General features: G+C 37.8%; 1 protein-coding gene across 2 annotated transcripts in view; it reads right to left on the reverse strand.

The window, feature by feature from the left end:
* LOC109051471 (PRKC apoptosis WT1 regulator protein-like) overlaps positions 1–23125 on the reverse strand; it is a 61403-nt gene extending 38278 nt beyond the window's left edge. The window contains exons 1-2 of one of the 2 annotated variants that reach the window (XM_042722209.1): positions 22991–23125; positions 22300–22806 (exon numbers count right to left, since the gene is read on the reverse strand). In XM_042722209.1, the coding sequence (XP_042578143.1) occupies positions 22300–22767 (468 nt within the window). In that variant the 5' untranslated portion in view covers positions 22768–22806; positions 22991–23125. Of the gene's footprint in view, positions 1–22299; positions 22807–22926 lie in introns of both variants that reach the window. The other variant, XM_042722212.1, reaches the window with a different exon arrangement.
* Positions 23126–23657: the final 532 nt, after the last annotated feature.

Below are 23657 nucleotides of genomic sequence, written 5' to 3' on the forward strand. Positions count from 1 at the left end.
GCTGATGAGTGCCACAGTTTTTCTCTCTCTCCAAAACAGTCTGTAAATAAATAGTGTCTTCAAAGTACAACTTTAGAGAACACAAATCCAATAAGTTTCATATCTGGTTATGCAAAACCTAAGTATTAAACTGTTAATTCCTGTGAAATACAACATTGAAAGCTTTTGAAACCAGGTGTGGGTTGTCTCGTGAAACATAAGCACGCTGTCAGCCGTGATATGGCTCTGAAAAAACACAGTCTGTGAGTCACCACCCATTGAGTGGGGCGGCAGCAGAAGAGGAGGATGATGGGTAAACACAGTGCGGGGTGAAGTGAGGAGACCGTGACCTCGCAGCAAGGCTGTCGCTGCCACAAACGTTTATGAATATTGCGTAACTTTCTTTTACTGGTTTGGCAGCTTGACTCCTGCTGGGAGAGCGATGCGACTCTCTGAGCATATGTTTGGACGTGAATCAAAGAGACAATATTCCGACATGAGGTGCGTCAGTGAGGCATGAAAAACCCTTGATGTGCACAATGGTGAATTTCTTTTAATTATGCCAGTGGAGATTTCTAAAATGCTTCAATCTGGCACCGTGTGCGCGGTCTAAACACAAGAGACAACAACAGACGAGTTTCTCTGTACCACCAAGATTCGTTGTACCATTTGTCTTTCTGATAAAGCTTCTCTCTTTTTGTCTATAAGAATCAACATTAGATTGAACGATTTTTCAAAGAAAAGACCAAAAACAAAATTATTTTCCTCCAAACCAGAGAAAGGAGCAAAGCAAATCAATGAGCAGAATATAAGCCTTCAAATTCATTCTGCATGACTGCAATTCTGTCCTATTGTGTGATCCGTCTTTTTCATCCACCAAAATAAAAAAAATAAAAACTCCAAAAACTGTTTTGCGCAATTAAGTGGCCACTTGTAACCTCAGGTCAAACATGTCCTTAAAAAAAGCAGTAAACCAACCTAGACAAACTGAATTACACCATCCTCTTACTCGCTGCAGTAAACAAACCAAACAATTGCAAGATGACTAAAGGAGTATTTATTCTATGTGTCTGTGGTAATCACTTTGACCTTTTGTTCATTATGAATTTTAAAAAAGATGTCATTTTAAAAACATTCTACGAAATACATTGCCTAGATCATGTTTAACAGCAATTTGGTGCTGTTTGCTAAAATGATTACTTATACTCATTCTTAGGGTTAGTGTCATGAACACTTCTAGCTCAACACTAATTCACTTTAACTGGTCTCACTCATCTGTGCTACAGATACGAATGACACATCAAATCATCAGTTGTGTTGAGGAGAGTTGTGCAATTACAAAACAACTGGGCTTACAATTTTCACATATCAGATGATAAAACAAGAAAAAATCCCACATCTTGAGAGGTTGAGAGGATAATAGAGATTTGGGGATTGGATTTCTTGACTTGGTGGCAGAGGTGGCATGAGTGTAATTAAATTCATAAATTCATGTTGAGATTAATGTTTTAAATATAACATTTTGAATATAGAAATATTAGCTAACTGATTTAAATAACTGAAATTCTAAGTTAAAATGAAACTAAAACCGCCAGCAGGTGGCGGCAAGTCTCAGGCCGTTTCTCAATACCAAGTACGCAAAGTTCCTTGGAAGTTCGGACTTCGCAAGTTCAACTCGGGAGTGCGAATTCCCGAGGATGGGAGGATGCAAGTCTGGTAATTCTGCAAATGGAACAACAGCAGAGTACTTGATAACTTGATACTTGATAAAATGGAGCAGAATCAGGCAGTAGTGTTATAGCCAGTCAACGTAAGTCACTTAGGGTGGGTTGCACCAATAAGGATTAAGCTTACATCTAGATTAAATCAAGGTATATCTAATAATTCTTTTGCACCAAACTTTAAACCTTGTTTAAAAATAAGCAGGTTTATATATAAACCATCATTTTGATCCTTCATTTTGAAATGAATCAGCCATTTTGAAAGAAATCGTTTGAAAGACTGATTCAGTGAATCACTCATTAAGACAGAGACTTGTTGCCACCTACAGGAGGTTTTGGTGTCACATTTATTTATCCATGACAGGCCTTAACCAGTACCCAAATAAAAACCTACTCATCAAATACTGTTTTATTAGCATTATTGAAAAATCCAAAAAAGAGAGATACCATTATTTGTCAATGTCGGACACCCGTACCACATAGCAATGTCTCTAGAACAGCAGTGCACTGCGATGGTGAATTTTGCACATGCAAGCAGCACCACCCACAATGTCTTCACAATGCAAAAATATAGTTATATTTTGCTGTTTGAACAGAAACGGTTCAAATCGTAACTTAACTGACTTTTCAATCTTATCTATGTAATATACATCTAGGGGGAAAAAAACATTATTGCAGCTCACAATACAAGTACATGTCAAGTCAGTCGTTCAAACAGCAAGTGTGTGTCTCCTTATACAAGGACATAAATAATTGAAATTGCTTTCAGAGCTTGCAATTCCAAGTGCCAATCAAATATATATTAACTATCATTAATATTCATTAAATTCTTCCAGCCCGAGACAAAGACTACTGAGAACAGTCTATAAAAGACAAACAAAAAAGACAAATTGAAGTGTCTTTTTTTGTTCTTAAATGGACAGCACAGAAAACAATGACTTTAATAAGCACTTGAGCATAAGGGTTTTGTCCAACTAAAGGCGAAAAATGTGTGTTTGAAAGATAATTGACAAACCAACAGAAAAACAGAGTGTTTTCTCCTCTGTAGTCTGTATTATAATTAAGATGTCCCTAAATGCTTTTACAAAGGAAGCCTCTCCTATTTTGTATATACACAATGCATAATCTTTGTGACAGACAGAATCCTGATATGAGGAAGGGCATTTATTATAAAATATTCTTTTGAAATAATGGATGGTTTGGTTGATATTTAAATCAATAATGAATAAACTGATTAATGAGTAAATCTAAAATACAGCAAAACACAAAATTCAAATCATGTGGAGATTGCATATTGTTAACAACTGAAGTATATTTCGAAAAAGCAAATACTTGTATCTCCTTTTAATAAATTCAGCCTACTGTATTTTAATGTATTTAGGCTATGGTAAAGATTTACAAATGGTAAAGATACTAAACATACCCTAAATTAATTATTTTAACGTTCCATTTCAATTTCGACTAAAAAAAAAAATGACCCTAGCGTTAACTTTTCTTTTTCTATTTAATTATAATAAAAAAAACTTGCTATGTGTACTGCATTAGATTAACTGAGACATTTACATATTATTGCTATCATTAAAAAGATTGGGGTCAGTAGGATTTTTTTAAATATATTTTAAAGTCTCTTAAGATCCTTCAGAAATCATTATAATATGAATATTTGATGGCCAAGAATCATTTCTTATTGTTATGCTGAAAACCTTTGTGCTGCCTAATATTTTGTGATGAATTATTAGTTTCTTCAGAATTAATTGATGAGAAAGTTCAAAAGAAAAACATTTATTTGATACAACTATTTGTAACATAAATGTCTTTACTGTCACTTTGAATGAATCTGGGATCGCTGATGATCCTTAACCGCAAAGGGGTTAATGTGTACTTACTGCATGTTCTTCTGGCGAGCACAGACATAATTTTCGGCTGTGATGAGACAGGGAGACTGACAGAAAAATCACAGTGCTTGCCATTTACTTTACCACACTAGCACTGTGTCTGCAGTCAACGCAACTTTTAATTATAAAGAAATGCTCTAATGCTCTAAAATGAAATTAAGGGTGTGCCTGTGTTGTCACAGCTTGTGTGATTGTATAATATGAACAAGTGTGCTGATTCTTCTTAAACTGACAAACTTTCACAATTAAATGCTGATTAATCATTAGCATCCCTATTTAAAATTACCAAAAAAAATAAAAGTCTTGTATAATTCAGGTGCGATTTCCGCAAGTGTGTGTGTGTTGAAGAGTGGAACGCCCATCCTGATTAAAGTGTAATTCAATATGAATAACACTTATTGTTTGGTTTGGATCACAGAGTAAAAGATGTACCGGGATTAAAGAGTGTCACAATATTCCTCTCTTCTGTGTATTTGTGTTTAACACTGCCACATTTTCCACACAAACCCTCACTTCTCTACAGGCAGTCAAATAGCCTAAACAGTCCGGGTCGAGTTGGAGCACATTGCTTTAGACAGAGAGAGGGAGAGAGAGAGAATTAGATGTCAGTGATTAATGCATTCCACAGCACTGCTCTCCCGCAGCATGAAAGAATGTTACAGACAGCAAAAAGGCTTAAGAAAACCTTACAATAACAACTGAAACATGGCCACAAAACTTGCAGATGCGTTCACCATAACTTCACCTTCTAATACAACCATTCACACATTTATACTTTTTTTTAAATCACACAAGAACATACACAAAGGCAGTGAGCTGATGACGTCAATACTCATTTGTGTATAAATGAGGGAGTGGAATGCTGATCTCTATCTGCAGCCTGGCAGTGGCCTGTTAGAGTGGACTGAAGAGATTTCCTCATAAACCCATCAGACCTGCTGACACACACACACACACAGAGGGCTTGATCTGTAAATTAACAAAGCAGCTGTACTAGCTCATCAGCATGACTGAGACCCTTAACCTCTCTGTGGCACTAGCACAAGTTTTAAAGTGCAAGGCTGAGCTTCAGTGGACTGTTTGTGATGTTATGACATGGAAATGTCTTTTCTCATAAATATTAATTAGGGAAATGTGACAGATTCCTGAAACAATATATGGAATATATTGACCTTATTACACATTACATTTACTCACTAACAGTCAATTATGCATAACTGCATGCAAACCAAACCCTAATCCTAACCCTATAATAAATTACATATTGTTAAATAAAACTACTCATTACTTAAATGTAATCACACTAACAGGGAGACCTTAAAATAAAGTGTAGCCAAAATGTTTCAGTTATTTGTGATACTATTAATGACACTTACTTTCTTTTAATAATTTTAGTAAATGTTTGTATTTGATTTTTTTTTATTATTGATTGATTTATTGTTTTTACTTAATGTATTATTTTCTGTGTTTATTTTCATCATTCGTTTATTTTCCTTGTTTGTGTATGTTTCCCTCCTGTTTGTTACATTTGAAGTTTTGTGTAGAAGTTCTTTAATGTTCCCCTTAAGTGTTTGCACAGATTCATTGCTCTTTCTTTAATAAAAATATTAATAAGGCCATGATAATGTTGCTAATTTTCTCAGACTGCCATAGTAGAAGTGTAATTGCCATTGTACTACCACCTTGACAATCAGATGTCTAGAGCTACAATAAAAAAATCAATAAGCATGAATGTGGAATTCAATTCAATTCAAGTTTATTTGTATAGCGCTTTTTACGATACAAATCATTGCAAAGCAACTTTACAGAAAATTAAGTTTCTACAATATTTAGTAGTAGCTTATCAGTGGTGACTGTCAGTTCATGTGCATATGGCAGAAATGTTCAGAAAAAAAAACTATAAAATTCCAATAAAAATTCCAAAGTTACATAAAGAAACAGAAACAAAAATAGAGACAGAAAGGAAAACAGGAAAAGAGACAGAATGCCTTTGGGCCGAGTAATGCTTGTTTTTCATGAGAAACCCACCACTGTGGCTGGCCAATTCCCCCTTAGGCCACGGGAACCTAGCTTTCTGAAACAATAACCCTGGTGGAGCTACTGCAGGATGGCTGTTGGCATTCCCACGTCCACAGCCTGCCACCCGGATACAGCTCATCCAGCATAATGGATTGAGAAGCTGCACCTTGGGGAGCGAGACCTCCATTTAGTGGTTAGGGGAAATATTCTGACAGTTCTGAAGGAGATGTTCTGCTCCAGAGGACATGGATGAAAGCTATAAAAATGTGCGATCCGGTGGGTTTGGCAGAGGGTCAGCTCTGACTTAGCTGCTAATAATAAGAGTTTAACATTGAATGGAGAAAGCCAGTAGAGGACCAGGGCTGTGAAGTAACCAAAAACTAGGACACTGTACTTTTATGACCTACTGCATACTGCCTAAAAGGACCACAACATCATTCAGCCTTTACCAAAGTATGTCTGTTTTTAAAGTTGACCTAAAAACTAAAATTCTGTTGTCATTTACTCCCCCTTATGTTGTTCCAAACCTGTACGAATTTTATCAGTGGAATACAAACACATTTAGGGGTAAACCCAATGTACCTTTTAGCTTTTGTACCTTTGGGAACCGCCCCAGTTATAGCTTTATACTTTTTTTTCCTAAGAGTGTGTAGAAATGTATCAAAATGTCTTTAATGTTTCACAGATGAAAGAAAGTCATACAGGTTTAAACCGAAATGTGGGTAAGCAAATGATAGCAGAAGTTTAATTTATTGTCCGCAGGTTAATTTCCAAAAATAGCACTAATGAGCACTTCAGCATATCAACTGAAGCAATAGGAAACACTGTTACACAAAGCTCACTGTATCACGTTATGCCACCACTCTACAAGTTACAGTTGAACCACAACAACATTAACATTTAACGGGAAAGCAATCTGGGTATTTTTGTCATAGCTGCACTTGAGGGAATGCGAGCAGGAGAAAGTAGGCAAGCAAAATTGAGTTAAAAGTTTTATTGAGAGGGGCCACTCACCTGGAAACCTGTAAGTCAGATTATCATAACTGAGGCAATGTATGCAGACAGCCGATTTAATTAAGATAAGACCAGAGTGTTAAGAGTTAACAAACACAACGCTAGCAAATGAAACGCAGGATATCTGCATGCTCCAGAAATAAAAAGCATAAATATTTATAAAACCATGACCTTGTCTATGTGGCACATATCAAACATCACTCTGATGTCTGATTGCATGCAGGAAATCAAATTTAAATTAAAAAGAAAAAGCTAAATGTGTAGTATTTAAATTTTTAAATGGTATTTAAAGAGTCTGTGGAAGGATGTAGAGCCAACCTTGAATATACATTATATAATATAAATAATACTCTAATTCGGGCTAAACAATTTGGGTAAAACAATAAATAAATCGAAGAGAGATGTTTCTGATTGCAAATTCAATAAAAATTTTGCTTTTTTTGTAGGGCTTGACAATTTGGTAAAAAAAAAAAAATCATACTGTGATATTGTTCACTGTAAAATAAACCAATCAAATATTTCATTAAAAAATAATTTCTCATTCAGTTCTATTTCATCATAGGTGTAGGACAAACAATTTATATGCCTAATACATAGGGTTAGGGGTTTGCTCAAATCCTTAACATTAAGCATGAGCAATAATAATAATCATACTTTCCTTGGCAAACACCACTAATTAAGAAAACACAATGCTTACAACCCATTTGGAAAGCATTTATTTAAGCTCTCCACAGGGAGCGGAGTCGTCTTTACCAGGACTACAAAATTAAATGTGACTCCAGAGTAACGTTAGCTCGCTTTGAGACATTCGTGTTTCCACTTCGCCAACTCATGCAGAACACATGCACAGACATGCTACGTAACAGAAAATTAAGGGCAACTTCCAACATGCAGGTCAATGCCTAAACAGTAAGAGAGAGAAAGTAGGAGGGAGAGAGAGTATGAGCAATAGAGAAAGACACTGGGAGTGGGGTGTGATGGGAACTGAACTTTGCTCGAGGCATAAAGCAGACTCATCATTATCCAAAGAATTTTTACTAGCTTTTCTTACTCCACTCTAAAAACACAAACTGCTACATGTTTAACTATGTAGCACCGTGGTCCTGCGAGACACGACATTTCGTTCCACTGTACGTCCACACATTTAGCGGAATGACAATAAAGCTTGACTTGAGTGATCTAATTGTATTTATATTATCTGTGGAAGGTTTGGTCCAAGGGCTACGATAGGCTGTCCTACCTGCCTGTCAACATATTTATTTGCATACCTCTGCGCACCCTGTTTGCGTAGACATGATACGTCATCAGCGTGTCCCATTACGCCATTGCAGACCGAACGAGAATGGAAGGCATTATTACTGTATTATTATTCACATTTTATTATGGTGAATGAGACATGAGGTAATCTGAAAGCATTGCTTTCAATTCTTCACCAATGCTGTCTCTCATCATGTTGCTGGTTAGCCTCTGGTCTGCCTGTGCGCGCTCATGTGTTTTGTAGCAGGTGTGGCTTTGGAGAGTGATTTGCAGGGAGGTGGGTGGGATCTTATGCTTTCAAAGCTAGCTTGCTATTGCTAGCCTCTCTAAAATCCCCTACCCTTCCTTTAAAGCAGACAGGGGTTAAAGTCCTCTGATCAACTGGAAAAACCTAGTGTAGGATCCTGGTGCACCATGCATAAAGACAGAACTCTATAAAAGTGTTTTTCCTCTAAGAAATCTAGCATGTAGCAAACAGGTTGTGCTACACTCAAAGCTCCCATTTCAAAGATTTATCTTGCTGAAAAGGACAATTACACATTATTCAAACACAGGACAATGTAGAACAAATCCTCTCCACGTCTGTCAGTAGAGCAAGAGGGACAATACACCTGCATACCAGGCAAGCCAATGAGCATTCCAATGTGCTTTCTCAGATTCAGGCCGGTGTTAATCAGTGGATTGGGCTGGGACGGTTGGAGCATGCTTGGCCCTCCCCACCGGGGGCCTCTGTGTATGAAGCCCATTGTGTTCCAACATTTACAGACACAGAAGCATGAGTCACCTTCAAATAGTGTCTGGGTATTACCTACCTCATCCAATCAGAATGCTGGGAGAGGTGAAGACCAAGCACCTGTACGGTAATGTGTACAATGCAACTTCTCATCAGCATGCTAATGCTTGAAGGGGCATAGCCTAACTGCAGTCTCATGGTTGGAATTTCTGACGTTTACCTAAAATAAAAAACACTTCTTAGGGCGTGTTCACACTTGGCATCTTTTTTGACAAGAAAAAGTTGACAAGAGCGCCTTTTCAGTAAAATAAAAAGCTGGCAGCATTTTGGTTACAAATAGCAGCCGAGGGCGTCTTTTGTTGCTATAACAACAGCTGCAATGGTAGCCTAGCACTAGGGTAGGGTAGCCTAGCACTAGGGTTCTGTTTTTTGAAAATAACTGGAACTGTGAACAATTTCTAAGTTTCGGTTCTGGTGCTACATGTGACCAAGTGCTGTGAGTAGTCTTGCGCCGTTGTTCTGACGATTCAGTGTTTCCCGTAAAGGATGTCACAAACCAAAAAACAGAAACGCTGCCCTGCCTCTTTAATTACTGAGCACACTGTTTCCAATGACGCGCACTCCACACTTTAACTGCCGAACACGTTTCCCACGAATTTACGCCTTTGATAACTGTGCACGTCGTTTTGTCTGACTGTACATGTACCGGCAGCACGCAGCACCTGCCGCCACTAAATTACATGATATTTGTACCATTGTCATTAATATACATACTGACTTCAACTTAGACCACTAAATAAATTGACTGCTATTGTTATGCAAGTACTAGGGTTAGATTATTTATGCATTTTAAATGTTTCAAAATGTTGAAACCACTTATTGCATCACACCATCTCCTGACTGCATTATTATTTGTAAAATAGGGGCTTTATGGAGTGTGTGTATACATGGTTATAAGTATAACAGTCTGTATTTCATTAATTTGGGGAAATGAACAAGTGTCTTAACCCTATGGACTATTTGGCCAACCTTATTCCTGCTTGAAAAGCAAAATGTTATTGATAGTGTAAAAAACATCAACTTTGAAGCGCATGCTGATTGATGGACTAGAATTACTCAACATTACTTACTACCTTCCAGCAACACTACATTCAATGAAGGTAAAATAGTAAAAAACATAATAATAGTTTATTTAAATTTGTATACTGTAATATATGATGAATTTTGACATCGCCAACCTTTAAATTAAGTTGACAGTAAGTAATAAACAGTATTGAGCATTGAGTAGTTGAGTATTGTGCATTTTTCCTTACAACTATTTTTTAATAGTTGTTTAATGATTTTAATGGAACCGGAATCGTAACCGGAACCGTCAGGCGGAACCGGAAAATTTCTAACGATTCCCAACCCTACCTAGCGATGTGTGCTGCAGAAATGGCGGCTTTTGAAGTTAACGTTGGCTTTTGAAGTTAATGGGGAGGGTAATGTCGGTTCACAACGACATTTGTGTGAGCGCGACATTATATGGGGAAGGAAACTGTATGGTGCTTTCAACAATTTAGTCCAGAAGCTCTGGTTGGATGATGCACGGATTGCGGCATATTTTTTTAGACTAGATAGAGTTTTGTACTCCTATCATACAACTCCTTATGCTCCGAAACTAGCATGATCTGTCTGCCGGCTATCTTCTCTTTTTTTTCTCGTTGCTTTTGTTGTTATGGAAACGATTTGCCACTCACTTGTCATTGGTCAGCTGTCAAAATAGTGCTTAACGTAGGGTGTTTTTTTTTTCAGAAAAGTTGAATTTTTTTTTAACTAGAAAAGTCGCTCTGAGCTGCAGAAAAAGACACCAGCGGTGGCGTTTTAAAAACCGTTCAGGACTTTTTTGAAAACATGGTTTACGCCATAGGATTATAATGTAAAACAGACGCTGGCAGCTTCAAAAAAGATGCCAAGTGTGAACATAGCCTTATCTGTATCTAACAAAAACGCAGCTGGTCTTCCTTTGGTTGGCGTGGGTAATTAACGCCCACTGGTTATATTAGTGTTAAGTACATACTCCCTAGCTATCATTGGCCAACAACTTTGTCAAGCTTACCAAACCCTAAAAAAAGATGACAGAAAACAGTCAAAACATATGATTATGAGTGAATCACATGCAAGGCACATAATTATCATCCAGTCAGATTGTTAGCAATAGCTAGAGGAACGCTAAAACAAAGGTATTAGTAAATCTCTTATACGACATTAGCTGCTGCTATTATAATAAACAGACACTGGTAATGTAAATAGGCCAAAGCCGGCACTCCAGTAATAAAATATCTAGTTTTTCCATTAGCAGATGTAAACTAAGGACATTAACTTCATTAGAGGAAGTATATAAGGTCATCTGGCTAGCATCTGACACAGAAGTAAATAGCGAGAGTGAAATTTAATAATATTGCTGTTGTCCATTGCATACCCTGAGTCTGGTGCTTTAATTGTCATTTGCTCTGTACCAGTTGAGGGAATAAATGTTTAGATCTCTCATATTCTGTCTTCCTCTCTCATTTAGACATAAAGCATATATTCAGTCTGTGTTTACTAGACAGTGCGGTTTATTTCTCTGTTCCAAAACACAGTGAATTGCCTACTGCATGCAGGCAGCTGCCTTCAAAGGTAGTACTCTAGCTATCATGAAGCCTTATAATTGACGAATTTGGAACATTACAGAGGGCATGACTCAATTTATTTCAATAGAGTCTGGCTTGAAAGGGAGAAATTATAAATAAATAAATATATAAATATATAAATATATATATATATATATATATATATATATATATATATATATATATATATATATATATATATTATAAATATATTTATTATTTAAAAATACATGGCAGATACACAAATATTAATTAGAAGAAAACAATACGTCCAGTTTTATTCTTTCACTTTTACAATATTGAACTTAAACTTATTTTTTTACTGAGCTTGTCATTGCAACATGGGATTGCATTCTCCTTCATAGAGAGATTATTTGGATTTAAATAAATTATGAAGAATAGAGGTTATGATTTCATAATGTAACAGAAGTTGCAACAGATCTGTTTTGTCATATTGTGACATAAATCTGAATAAAGCAGATTAGCAAAAATCTAATTAAATGTATGGACTATAGACTTGGTTCTATCCATCCGTTGTTGACTGGATGGAGACAGATTTGAATGTGAGCCTGCAATCAACTGGAAGAAAGGGATTGGATTTAAGGACTATGATTAGAGAAGTCCAGCATAGGTTAACAAAGAGAACTCTGTTACAAGATGTGCACTTCCTAAAAGCAACTACGGTCACAAGTTCAATGACACTAACAACCATAGTTAACTAATGATGCTTTTGGGAAACACACCCCAAGTCAAGAAATGAAAAAATGAAATATCTGCATGGATGAATCATTCACAATAGGACCGATAACATGCATTTTAAATATATAAGCCACTAACTTGTCTACAGATAACCAAATGTAGGTAAGTTCGTTTCTCATTGGCGGTGAAACAAGAACAGTAAAACAGACTTTGAAAAACTAAGAAAAATAAAATTGGGCATTTAAGATGAGCAAGAGCCGACAAGAATAAACAGTTTATCTGAAGGTTAAACGAGTCCAAAATCAAACCGCAGTATCAACAGAGAGAGGTCGAGTAGGGGAGGACGAGGAGAAAAATAAAAAGCTGAAAGGAGAATGCAGAAGGAAGCCTTTAGGATCAATACAGACATGATGAAAATCCAAGATGAATATCCAGTGAAAACAGGGCTGTGTGATGGTAATGCATCATTTAGGGCCTGACTCTCACTGAACAAAGGACAGAAAGGGCCAGTTTACAAATACCTGACAAAAAAATAAATGAGCTACGAAAACTAATCAACTGTGAATAAAAGCTGGAAACTCTAAACAACTGAAGGTGTATTATCCAAGATGAAGTTCAGACAAAGATCAATAGGTTTAAAGCAAAGTTTCAAGAGAGTTTTGAGTTACAGTAGGAAAGGAAATTAAATGGGAGGGAAAAGGGGAATTCCTAAACTTTACTCTTAATGCCAATCCTTTACTTGAAGCAGGATACAACCCTCTCTCTCTCTCTCTCTCTCTCTAAGGCAACAGCAACCCATCTGGAATATCAACCGTCAATCAACAGATCAACATGCCAATCAATGATAGATCACTCACTGCATTTCTGACCTTGTGATCCCAATCTATGCACGTTCATTTAAATAAAAGGAACCAACAGGTCTTAAATGAACAATGTTTTTTTGGTGAAAAAAAATAAATAAATAAATCACAAAATAGCCTTACCCTCAGTCAAACAGGCCAAACCAACAGCCTGCAATGATTACTTTGAACTGATTGCTGAACAAAAACAGTTTGACATTTTGTTGGCATGATTTTCAGGGACTGTTATCAATATGTAGCAGGCAATTCTACAGGGTTTTAGTGAAATACCCTGAGTATCTCACAAGCTAGGAGTTTGGGTGAGTTCAGTGGGTCCACAAAGAGCAGGATTAGGTTGTTCATACTGAATACTACTGCTCAATGGACCAGGAAGTGCATGTGAGCAGTTGCATTGTTCACAGACGATAACGTCACTTTTAAATGAGTTTAGAAAGGAACAAGTTAGAATCAACTTGATAAGACATTCACAAACCATTGTACTTCCTTAATATGACACACTTCAGAGAGATAAAGATGTAGGGCATTGGAAATTGATTAGAACAAGAAAAAAGAAGTAATATATATCATAACTTCACCAAGTGGTTATAAATTAACTCTTTTATTTTTGATGATGCACTGTCATTTATGTATAGACGGTTTAATCGGGCGTTGCTGCCTGGCCAGAAGTTAACTTCCAGTCTGTGTTTGTTTATCAGTCTGGCTACAAACGCAGTTAAAGTTAAGGTGATGAGTAGACTGAAGTTGGGCTCAGGTGGTTGTGCTGTGTATTTCCCATACATTTATTTATTTGTGGCACTCGCCACAATATCAGAACTGACCGATTTTCCCAAAGGCTTTGTTAACATTTATTTTATGTTGTTGTAACATTTATATTGTTGCCGTTGAAACCGTCTATAGCCTATAGGGTAGAACTTCATTGCACTGTCAACACAATTCTTTAAGCACAAAATTACCTGTCACTTATACAGTGATCAGCCCTGGGTGTGTGAACATTATCAACATTCCTGCACCTGATGCTACCTGATGTTTGGTTGATAACATGCTGTTTCTAAGGCACCATATTCAATCTGCAGCATAAATGTAATGACTGATATTCCAGGCAATGACGTAGAGCTGCTACAAAGGAAAACCAGTGGTTGGGAACAATGACCATGCATCTATTTGCTATCTTTGGAGCCTCTTCTGACTCATGCTTCTGGAAGGCCTGAAGATTAGCAGGTGTTGACTTGGGAGTTGACCCCATAACCTCTCACGTCAATTGTGGTCTAGAGGTTAACAGGCATGGCCCATTTAAATGCACGAAAACAAGTCCTTGTGTCCATCAAGGTGAAAGGCATATTTAAGCATTGGTCCAAACACACAGTGAAGGCTGATAAAGGTGAATGCCACCAGCATAGAAACTCGCAAAACAGCTGAAGGACAGTTCAAATGAATGGGTCGAAAAATAGCCAAGCAAGCAGAACTTTAAGAGGACACTGATGCTGTCCTTACATCTTATTGTAAATGTTTGTATGATAGTTTCCTAGTCGTACAGAAAAGCCCCTTAAGTCGTATTTATGACTGGAAACATGGATTTCTGTGTTTTCATGTTGGCTGGGCCTTAAACTGAAGAAGAGATACATTGCTGTAATGGCTGTCAAGATTTATTTGTTTTTCCCACATCTGCATTGCTTTCGCTCGTTGTTTTCTCTCATTATTATAGTCATGAATATTTATGAATATAAATAACCATTTGAGGCATATTGTACATATCTTCCAAAGCAAAAAAAGCATTTATTTGCCCAAAATTTAGAAATCGTCAGCATGCTGACTTGACTCTTTAGATCGCGAAGTGAATGTATAAATCATGCAAGTAATGTTTGTATGATCTTCGTTGAAGGGGATGCTTCATTTTATTCAAAATTCATTGGATATTGACTTAATAGCTTCCATATGTTTTGGTTTTAAAAAGATTTACCCAAGAAATAGGCAAGAATGATCTTCCTGTCATCCTCTGATTCCTATTCCTTCCAACAACAAAGCATCTGAATACAACAAACTTATAATTCCAACAGCAGAAATGGGAAGTAGAACATTTCTGATAGCACATGACGGCAGCATGAGAATGGGGCAGTGATGTGAGAAGGTCAACCCAACGGATAGGACAACTTCCAAGGAAACTAGAAGTATGTCCTTCAAAAAAATAACCCTGTGGCAAAATGTTGTTCATTTAGATAATTCTTGATCAAGCTCTCATCCATGGGCTTTTGGTGGCACGTTTTCATTTGATGCTCTGAGTTCACCAGTTACATTCCAAAGCGTCTCTGCTCTTCGTTTGCCTTTGATGTGTCCACAGATACTCTTCCTCAAAGCAGATCCCTAGGGATTGTATTTGGCTTCCTCAAACACTGAAGTATGTGGTATGGAAGAAGTTGTGGACCTTAGAAATGATTCACATTCTTTAAGGCCTTTGGTCAAACAAATCATAACAGTTAACAAGCAGAGTCAAGACACAAATGCGACTTTAATGAAGGAAAGTCAACCTAAATCCTTAATCAAGCTTAGGAATGCATAAAGTGATGAAAGGTCATGTTTCTTGATTGTTCTGCACATTTCTACATTCTTCAAGGCTGTTACTCAGTAATGTGACTTGAAACAAGGAGAAGAGGACAAATGGTGTGTTTTACTTCAATGCCCCACTGGCACTTGGTGTCATAGCTTGGCAACAACGCAAACATTTATTTGAGATCAAAGTCTGAGGTGTAACCATGGAGATGTGGCATGAGGTGGCATATCAGAGAACTAAGATATATGATGACAAGGCCTTGGGTGTACTGACAAAAATATGAAGGCAACTTGGAGCTGTGCTTGTCTTTGCAAAACTTGCTACCACTGTGCTACAGAGTTGTATGGGAGGAGACAAGGAATTGCTATGCAACTGCTAAGGTGTTGTGAGTGGATTTTAGTGTGCTGCTATGCAGTTGCTAGTGTTTTGGGTGTTTCTAGGGCATTACTACATAGAGGCCAGAGTTTTGTTAGTGGTTGTTTAAAACAAAAGTGTCCACATCAAAAGAGTTAACATCAAAGTCTCTAGTCTGCTTTCTAGATCTGGTTCAGGAACCTCCTTCAATGCAAGTACTTTCAATGTACTTTAATTTTTCAACCGTTTTATCATACAACAAACAAAAGCCAGATTATTTAGAAAAGTAATAGCACTGATAATCAGTTTGATTTACACTTTACTCTAAAAAAAAATAGCACCAAACTACATATTGCCAATGTACGTTCAACAGGAAACATCAGTATCTGCAGTGCAAATTATCTTAATTAGATTTAAAATTTAAAAGTAATATTCACAAAATGTATTAACTTTTTTTTTTTTTACATTAAAGTCATTCATATGTTATAGAAATGGTTGAAACATATCATTGTACACTAAATTAACATTATTAAAATATTTTTGAAGCCGTTTTTATTGTTGTAGCCTAATAATTATTTTGTCATCACTTCATCACTGTGCCAGAAATACAACAATTTAAAATTTTCTCCATATATGGTTAAAGGACACTTGATATTACTGGTCATAAAACAAAAAAAAAAAATCACTCTTAAAAGCACACCTTCCTCAACATTAACCATTGGACAGAATTCATGTCCAAATAAACAAACAGTGTGGGACGACAAGACAAGTTACATACATAAGTTTAACACTCATTAAGTTTATTGGTTCATTCAAATTACCTTGACATGAATATTGCATGAATACTAAAAGCAACTGTAGAGATAAGAACTACTGTAGCAATGACTCAACTATACATTGTTTTCTGTGTTTCTGCTCTTTGCTCCTATAATAAACAAGTATCTTGTATCAGGTGAAACTGATTTGAGATCCTGAAATACCAACCTATCAGCACTCTTTACACCACATGACAGAAAGAGAAAACAGACACAGTGAGAGATGACAGATGGAGGGGGAAAAGATCAAAGGATGATAGTAAGAAAAGAAAAATAGAAAGCTAAAAGCGAGCTGGTTTGTCTTGTTGTGCAGTGGTGAATGTAAGCAGACAGGCTAATGCCTAATCACGCAGAGTGGCCTGGTTTTACCACTGACTCATACCAAGCGCCCTGCTGAAAGGAATTTTCACAAACAACTACTGGCCAAATCCACTCCATTTTATAATCATTGTTTCTGCTCGCACACAATCAAAGCTAACGGGCAGCCTTGTAAATAATCCCTGTGTGACAAAGTGTTAGCCGATATCATTAAAACACGCTTGCATATCTCTCCAAGTGTTCTGCACTTGTTTGAAGAATACACATTGAACACAATTTTTTCACATTACCCACTGGCCAATGTGTTTGTGCTCCCTGTTGAATATGGATTGACAAAATGAAAATGTTACAGTTATTATAAAAGCTACACTTACCAAACAAGTTTTTAAGTAGCCTGACATTAGCTCAGTTATTTCCAGAAACATCTTTTTTCAAAGAATTGCAGTGCAATGTGACAGAATGCTGTCACTGTTTGTTGAGTTACATTGTAATCAAATCCACTCTCTGAGATCCCTTTATATTAATATTTTGTATTTTTGTCATTATACATTTATATTTCTAACAACAAAAGTACACTACCAATCAAAGATTTGAGCTTCATGTTTTTAAAGAAGCATTTTATGCACACTAAGGCTGCATTTATAAGTTCAAAAAGACCGTAAAAACTGTAATATAAAATATTATTACAACTTAAAATATTCTGTGTGTGCACACTATGCAGTGCACAATATAGATTCCAACTAGGCTCGACATGAAAAGGTTTGAACATGAAAATGCCAACACTATTATCCACAAAACACAATAAAACAAAACTCGTGTGGGCGATATACAGAACTCACATGGCACAATTAGTCTCTTCTATCTACAATGAGTTTCTGTCTATATTTGATGATTAATATGCATGAGGACAAGTACTTCAGTCCAATGACATTTCATGCAGAACAACTCAGTGCAATGCTGCAGAAAAAGAAACCAAGCAACCACCAAAATGCAGTGTCACTCATCTGCTGTCGTGGATGTTTATGACAAAAAAGTAGTCTAATTTTCTGTAGTCTAATTTTCATTTAATTATGAGTTGCTTGGGAAGCTACAACTTCAGAGTAGCTTCCCCAACACATGGTACAGGTTATACGACTTTATTCGTTCCTCTTTTGAACTCTGCCCACTGATACAAAAGGTTTCAAATATTGAACTAGGAGTCAACCGCTGTTGAACACAGACAAATATACTTGATAAGAGCGGGCTGCACCAAGAGAGCAACAGGTCATGTAGTTCATTCTCTATGTGGTGTCTGGTGCACGTTAATAAGTGACGACTCAATCTGCAGCAATGCGTCACTGCGTTGCTGACAAAGCACTGCAATATTTCTCAAGCAAACAAAAAGCGAGTCTAAACACACAAGCCTAGAAAGGGGCTATTTATAGAGTTCATACCTACACACTGTCTACACCAATGAGGAAGAGTGATGAACGCACAACTGTCACAATCAACTGGCTAGCTAATTCATGTGCACACACCGTGACCACTGTGTTCCTAAGTGAGACCAATCCAAATGCAAAAGGTGGTGCTATCATCATATATGCATCATTACCACACGTAACGGAAATGATTGTGGCTCGCAGAGAAAATAGCAATGCATGCCATGTATCATAAACAAGGAAGAGCATGAATTCTGAACTGAACGCGAGTCAGTCTGCGTCATGCTTGAACAGACCGGACAGCTAGGTAAGACGGAGCGAAATGTAATCTGAGGAGAAGGGTGACCGCTCAGAGGGCCAGCACAGGAAGTCTTGGTCTCATTGCATTCCAGCTCTTCAACTATATGTGCTGATTTGGTCCAACAGTTAAATGGATGTTGTACATCATGCTTTGACTTTTGAGCGGTAGGCCTGACATCCAAAGGACCTTCCCAGATCCTTGTAGCAGGACCCCGAGTATAAAGTGAGGCTTTACCCATTTTATCAAGACTTGAGTTTTAAAACCTTCAGGTTGCTCATAATCTCCACTTGGCAATGGCATTACACTTCTGGTGGAGAACATGAATGCAGTGTAGCCTCTAGTACAAATATCAGTGGTAACAAATAAATGCAGGAATTTCACTTGTTGAAAAGATTACCAAAAATACTCCACTATTTGTACATAGCCTGGAATGTCCTAAAACAAAAGGAGAAAGGTTGGTTGCTTACCTTGCTTACCCATGACTGAATCTCAGAGGTATTTGTAGTTTTGGTGTGACCTTGTTTGGAAAAAATGGTGACTGAAAAACATGTCGTGCCATGCTTTTTAGGCGGCAAAGTATCATTCCAGGCAGTAGACCATTGCCAACAACTGCAAAAGTACAATGTCAAAAAAATTACGAAACCAAATTTCAAGGTGATCAACAACTGCAGGTTTAAAACTCAGCAGTCCACAAGAAAGTAGTGCTTCAACAGAAGCATTACCACTTCCTCTAGTCGTGATTTGCTTGTACAAGGGCCTTGTTTGGTTATCCAGACCCTATAGGTCACTAGAAGCAGAAGATAAGGAAATGTTAAGGACTGTTCTTCATCCACATGACTGCTCCCAATGCCAAACATCTGCCAGTTAGTTCAGGTTTCCTGTTCAAATGTCACAAATGTACAGCATATTCCCAAGGACTTCAAAATGTAAACAGTAACTTATGATCTCTTTCAGCACTGCAGCATGTAGGCCTACTCAAGCTTTAGATTTGCCAAGCTTCCTCTCTGAAAGTAAAAAAAAAAAAAAAAAAAAAAAAAAAAAAATGGCTTTTTGCCACAAGCAACTCCTTCAGCAAGAAACAATCATAAATATTTATTTCTCAGGGTTGTGAATTCCACCCAAATATAAAATGATCGTCATGCTGATAGACAGTCATATCCAGGTTCATCTCCAGTTCTCCTGTGCAAACACCAGCTCAAGGTTTTCACATCACATAAAGTTGAGAATGTCATCGTTTATGCTGGATTTGGAATTTGAAATGGAAAACCGCCAAGCAGACCGGACATGGAGGCTTTTATCACCAAACGGGTCATGAGGAGTTTGAGACTCGGCCACATGTCAAACAATAGCATTTGCGTTTATTAGAGCTGCGCTGGTCCAAACACTCAGAAGTTAAAACAAACTTCTCAGTCACCCTAGCTAAACATATGTAGCAGGAGAACATTTAACACACACTCTGGCTGGTGATATGAACTTTCAGATCTGTAATACTAAACAAACACATTACGGATTAAAGTTACAATGGGACATACACATATACAGAAGGCTGAGGTTCGCTTAAAGGTGTTTGCAAGGGACTGCTCATTTGCAGTCGTGCAGCAATGAATTACTGACTAATTACTCTGAGCCAAAGTTCAGGGATGGCTTTATAGACGTTATCAGCACCCATCACAAAGACAGTGGGGAAACAAAGTTTAGGTTTCGGGCGGAGAGCTGGGAGGCACTGCAAGAGTCCAATAACTCACAGCGAGCTGCTAAATGCACACGGTGGAACAATGAGCCCTATAAATTTGAAGCCACAGCAGGAAGTACAGGGAAACGACCTACGGAAAGTCCAAATGTCTGGTTTACAGCATATCTTTTCCCAAAGCAGTTCAGGGAAGGATAGTAAGTGCCTTTTCACAAAACCAAGCTGACACTGGACCTGTTTGATATGTCCAAGAGGTGGGAGACATATGGTTGGACACCATATCAGGCATAAATGATAGTTTCAGGTGATGGGACCCTGGGTGAATTGTTTAAACAGCACGTCATAGCCATTAACTGCCTTCACACTTACACACTATATAGAGCACTCAAACTGCATGCCATGCTCCCTCGCTTCAACCCCAGACAGAATAAAAATGAAGTGTCAAAACAATAAATAATTTAACCAGCCCCACATATACATTCTTGCAGTTACAGCCCCAGAGAGACCATGGGGCATGAGTGTGTATACTTGCACACTTATCTCTCAAAGACACCCTAACATTAAGTCTTGGCCTGCGCCCACTTCCCAAACTACTTTACCTTGGCACAGCGCAAGAGGCTAATGACAGGATGTCTTCAGCCCAAGCAGACATACTGGTCAGCTTCCAACAGTAACTATCCGCGGGGCAGCGGAGCTGGGTGGTACAAAGGCATTCACAGCTCCAGTATGTACTGCAATGGCATACTACACTAACAAGCCTCCCTTTACTCATGCGGGGGAACGTGACGTGTTGAAAGTGTGAGAGATAACAGTGGTGTAACTCATGAGTCAGTTGGCATGTTTTGGAGGCCAACTGTTATGGTGAACAGATCAGCTGATGAAGTTTCTTAAACTAGAGGAACAGCCGGACCATGTCCTCCATCATCTACATCACATGATATAGAATGTTATTCTGCAAACCACAGTCATTATAAATCATGAAAAGGAGAAAATATGTATAATATTATCTCAATCTGTTAGTGATCAAACTCAGTGCCTTCTAGTCTTGATTTATGTGAGAGTTGCTTGGAGGAGAATATGCACTGAACAGATATTTCACATACATTACATAAGGAAGGCGTGCGAGTGAACTGATGGAGTGACATTTTATGATGGATTTCAGATTAAAGCTTTTTCTACTTAAGTTACATAACTTGGCTAGAGTTGTGTCTATGTAAGCATGTGGTTGTGCCAATTTGGCACAAATGGAACAACAGATCACTTGCAAAAGAGGTGCTATGGTATTTCCCTGTTTATGGAGAATGATAAAACAATTAAAACCATGTTTTGTAGTCACATAGTAGGGATAGGTTAAGATCTAAGATCAAATGTGGTTTCAAAAAAAGGACCAATTGACCACCTAAGGTACCATGGTATTGCCACCTTTTTTGAATGGCAGTACCATGGCAAAAACATTCTTGTCTACTTTTGTTACAAACATATTTAGGATACTGTCTGTAAGTAGGCCTAAATATGGTTGCAACTGCAACCCAGCAGATATGGGCCGACAGATCATTTACATAAGTACCACAGTATTACTATGCTTTAAATATTGTTGGCCCCAAAACATATATGGTTGCAACTCAGTATATGGGCCATTTACACACAAGTAATACTGTATAACTATGTTTAACATGGTGCCATTGGAATAATTGGGATTTTTTTAATAAAAGTCCAGTAAGTCCCATGGTATTGACTCTTTTATATATACAATGGCACAATGCTTGTCTATTTTTACCTACACCATGTTTTTATACCTAATCTACAAAATTTGGCTAACATTTGTTCACATAAAAATGTGGTTGCAATAAAGGAAAGCCAGTAGTAATGGGCATTCTTATACAAGAAGTACCAAAGTATTACCATGTTTTTGGAAGCACAATGGTAATACATTGGAAAACCACGTAACGTCTATGAGTATTGTGATTATAAATACCACAGTACTGCTGCTACCTGGATGAAATGGTTAACTTTAAAACAAATGAACTCACCTCATTGGACGGTATGCTGACAACACCTGTTGACCTCCTCTTCTCTCTTAACTTCCTTTTCTCTATCTGTCCTTTGCCCTTTCTGGCGCTGGGTCCCGAGCTCTTCTTCTCTTTGCTCTTGCTGTGTGTGGGACTCTCCTTATCACTGTCTTCCACACCAGCGGGGCTCGAGCTCTCCGCCTGCGGGACACCACTCACTTTCTCCGGCGTCTTCTTCAAGTTTTCCCCGGGCGGCTCGGGTTTCTTCGGTTCGTCCTTCAAAGCGGTCGAAGAGGAAGACCGGGTCACCTGGTAGGAGGACGAAGAGGAGACGCAGTTAACCGAGCTGCCGTTGTTGTTTAACTCAGTGTTTCTCCCGGTGGCGGCGGCGATATCTCCAAGCATCTTTGCTCTCATCTTCTCACGCTTTGCTTTCCATTCCTCCAGAAAGTCCGTTGCGCTGTTAGATTTAAATCCTCCTGTTGCCATGGTTTCCGTTTTAGATTGTCTCGTGCCGCCCAAAACTTACTTTGTAAACACAAACAAAATATTGCGGTTCAGATCCGACGCATTCCTCAGAAGTGTTTGGAGATTGTTTTAAAATGATCACAAAGTCTGCGTAGTTGACCGTGACTGTTTTGAACTCACTTTAAAACACTCAAAAACTGTCAAGTAAGTGCTGTCTCGAAAGAACGTATCCGGTGAAGCTCACCTGCTCCGCGCATGAACGTCCGTCAGGAGTCCAGGTGAACTGATCCGGTGGAATGAACTGGATTAGTTACAGGCGCACTCGAGCGCCGAGTCCTGCCCCTCTTGTGAAGAGTTTCCGAGTAGTTACGGAAATGAACGGAAATAGCCGAAAGGACGGCGGTAGAGCGTTGATGTTACTCTTGGCACATCAAGAAAAAGTTTTCATCTTTTTAAAATTTACTCAGAGGCGAACAGTAGTGAAGTATTTTTACTCTGCTTTAAAAGTACATTTGTCAAGTTTGTCAAGTGTTTTTCTTTAGAAAACTTTTACTTCACAACATTTCAAAGCATGATATTGTAGCCTGCTTTTTACTGCATACGTTTCATAATAAATACAGCCTAATACTCGATTAGCCTATATTAGAAATCTAGTACTTTCTTACTTTTACTCAAATAAAAGTTATAGCCTCATAGCTCAAGTTATAGCTCTATAGCTCAAGTTAAAGCCTATTAAAGGTTTAAAAAAAATCAACAGCTTTTATTTATGAAATGTAGTGCAGTTAAAAGTATGACATTATGCTTTGGAATGTAGTGAAGTAAAAGTTTTCCAAAGAAAAACACTCTGACAAAGTACAGATAGGCTACTTTTTAAATTTAGCTAAAGTAAAAATGCGTCACTAATGTTCAGC

This window comes from Cyprinus carpio, chromosome B4, assembly GCF_018340385.1.
Source record: "Cyprinus carpio isolate SPL01 chromosome B4, ASM1834038v1, whole genome shotgun sequence".
Taxonomy (NCBI): Eukaryota; Metazoa; Chordata; class Actinopteri; order Cypriniformes; family Cyprinidae; genus Cyprinus; species Cyprinus carpio.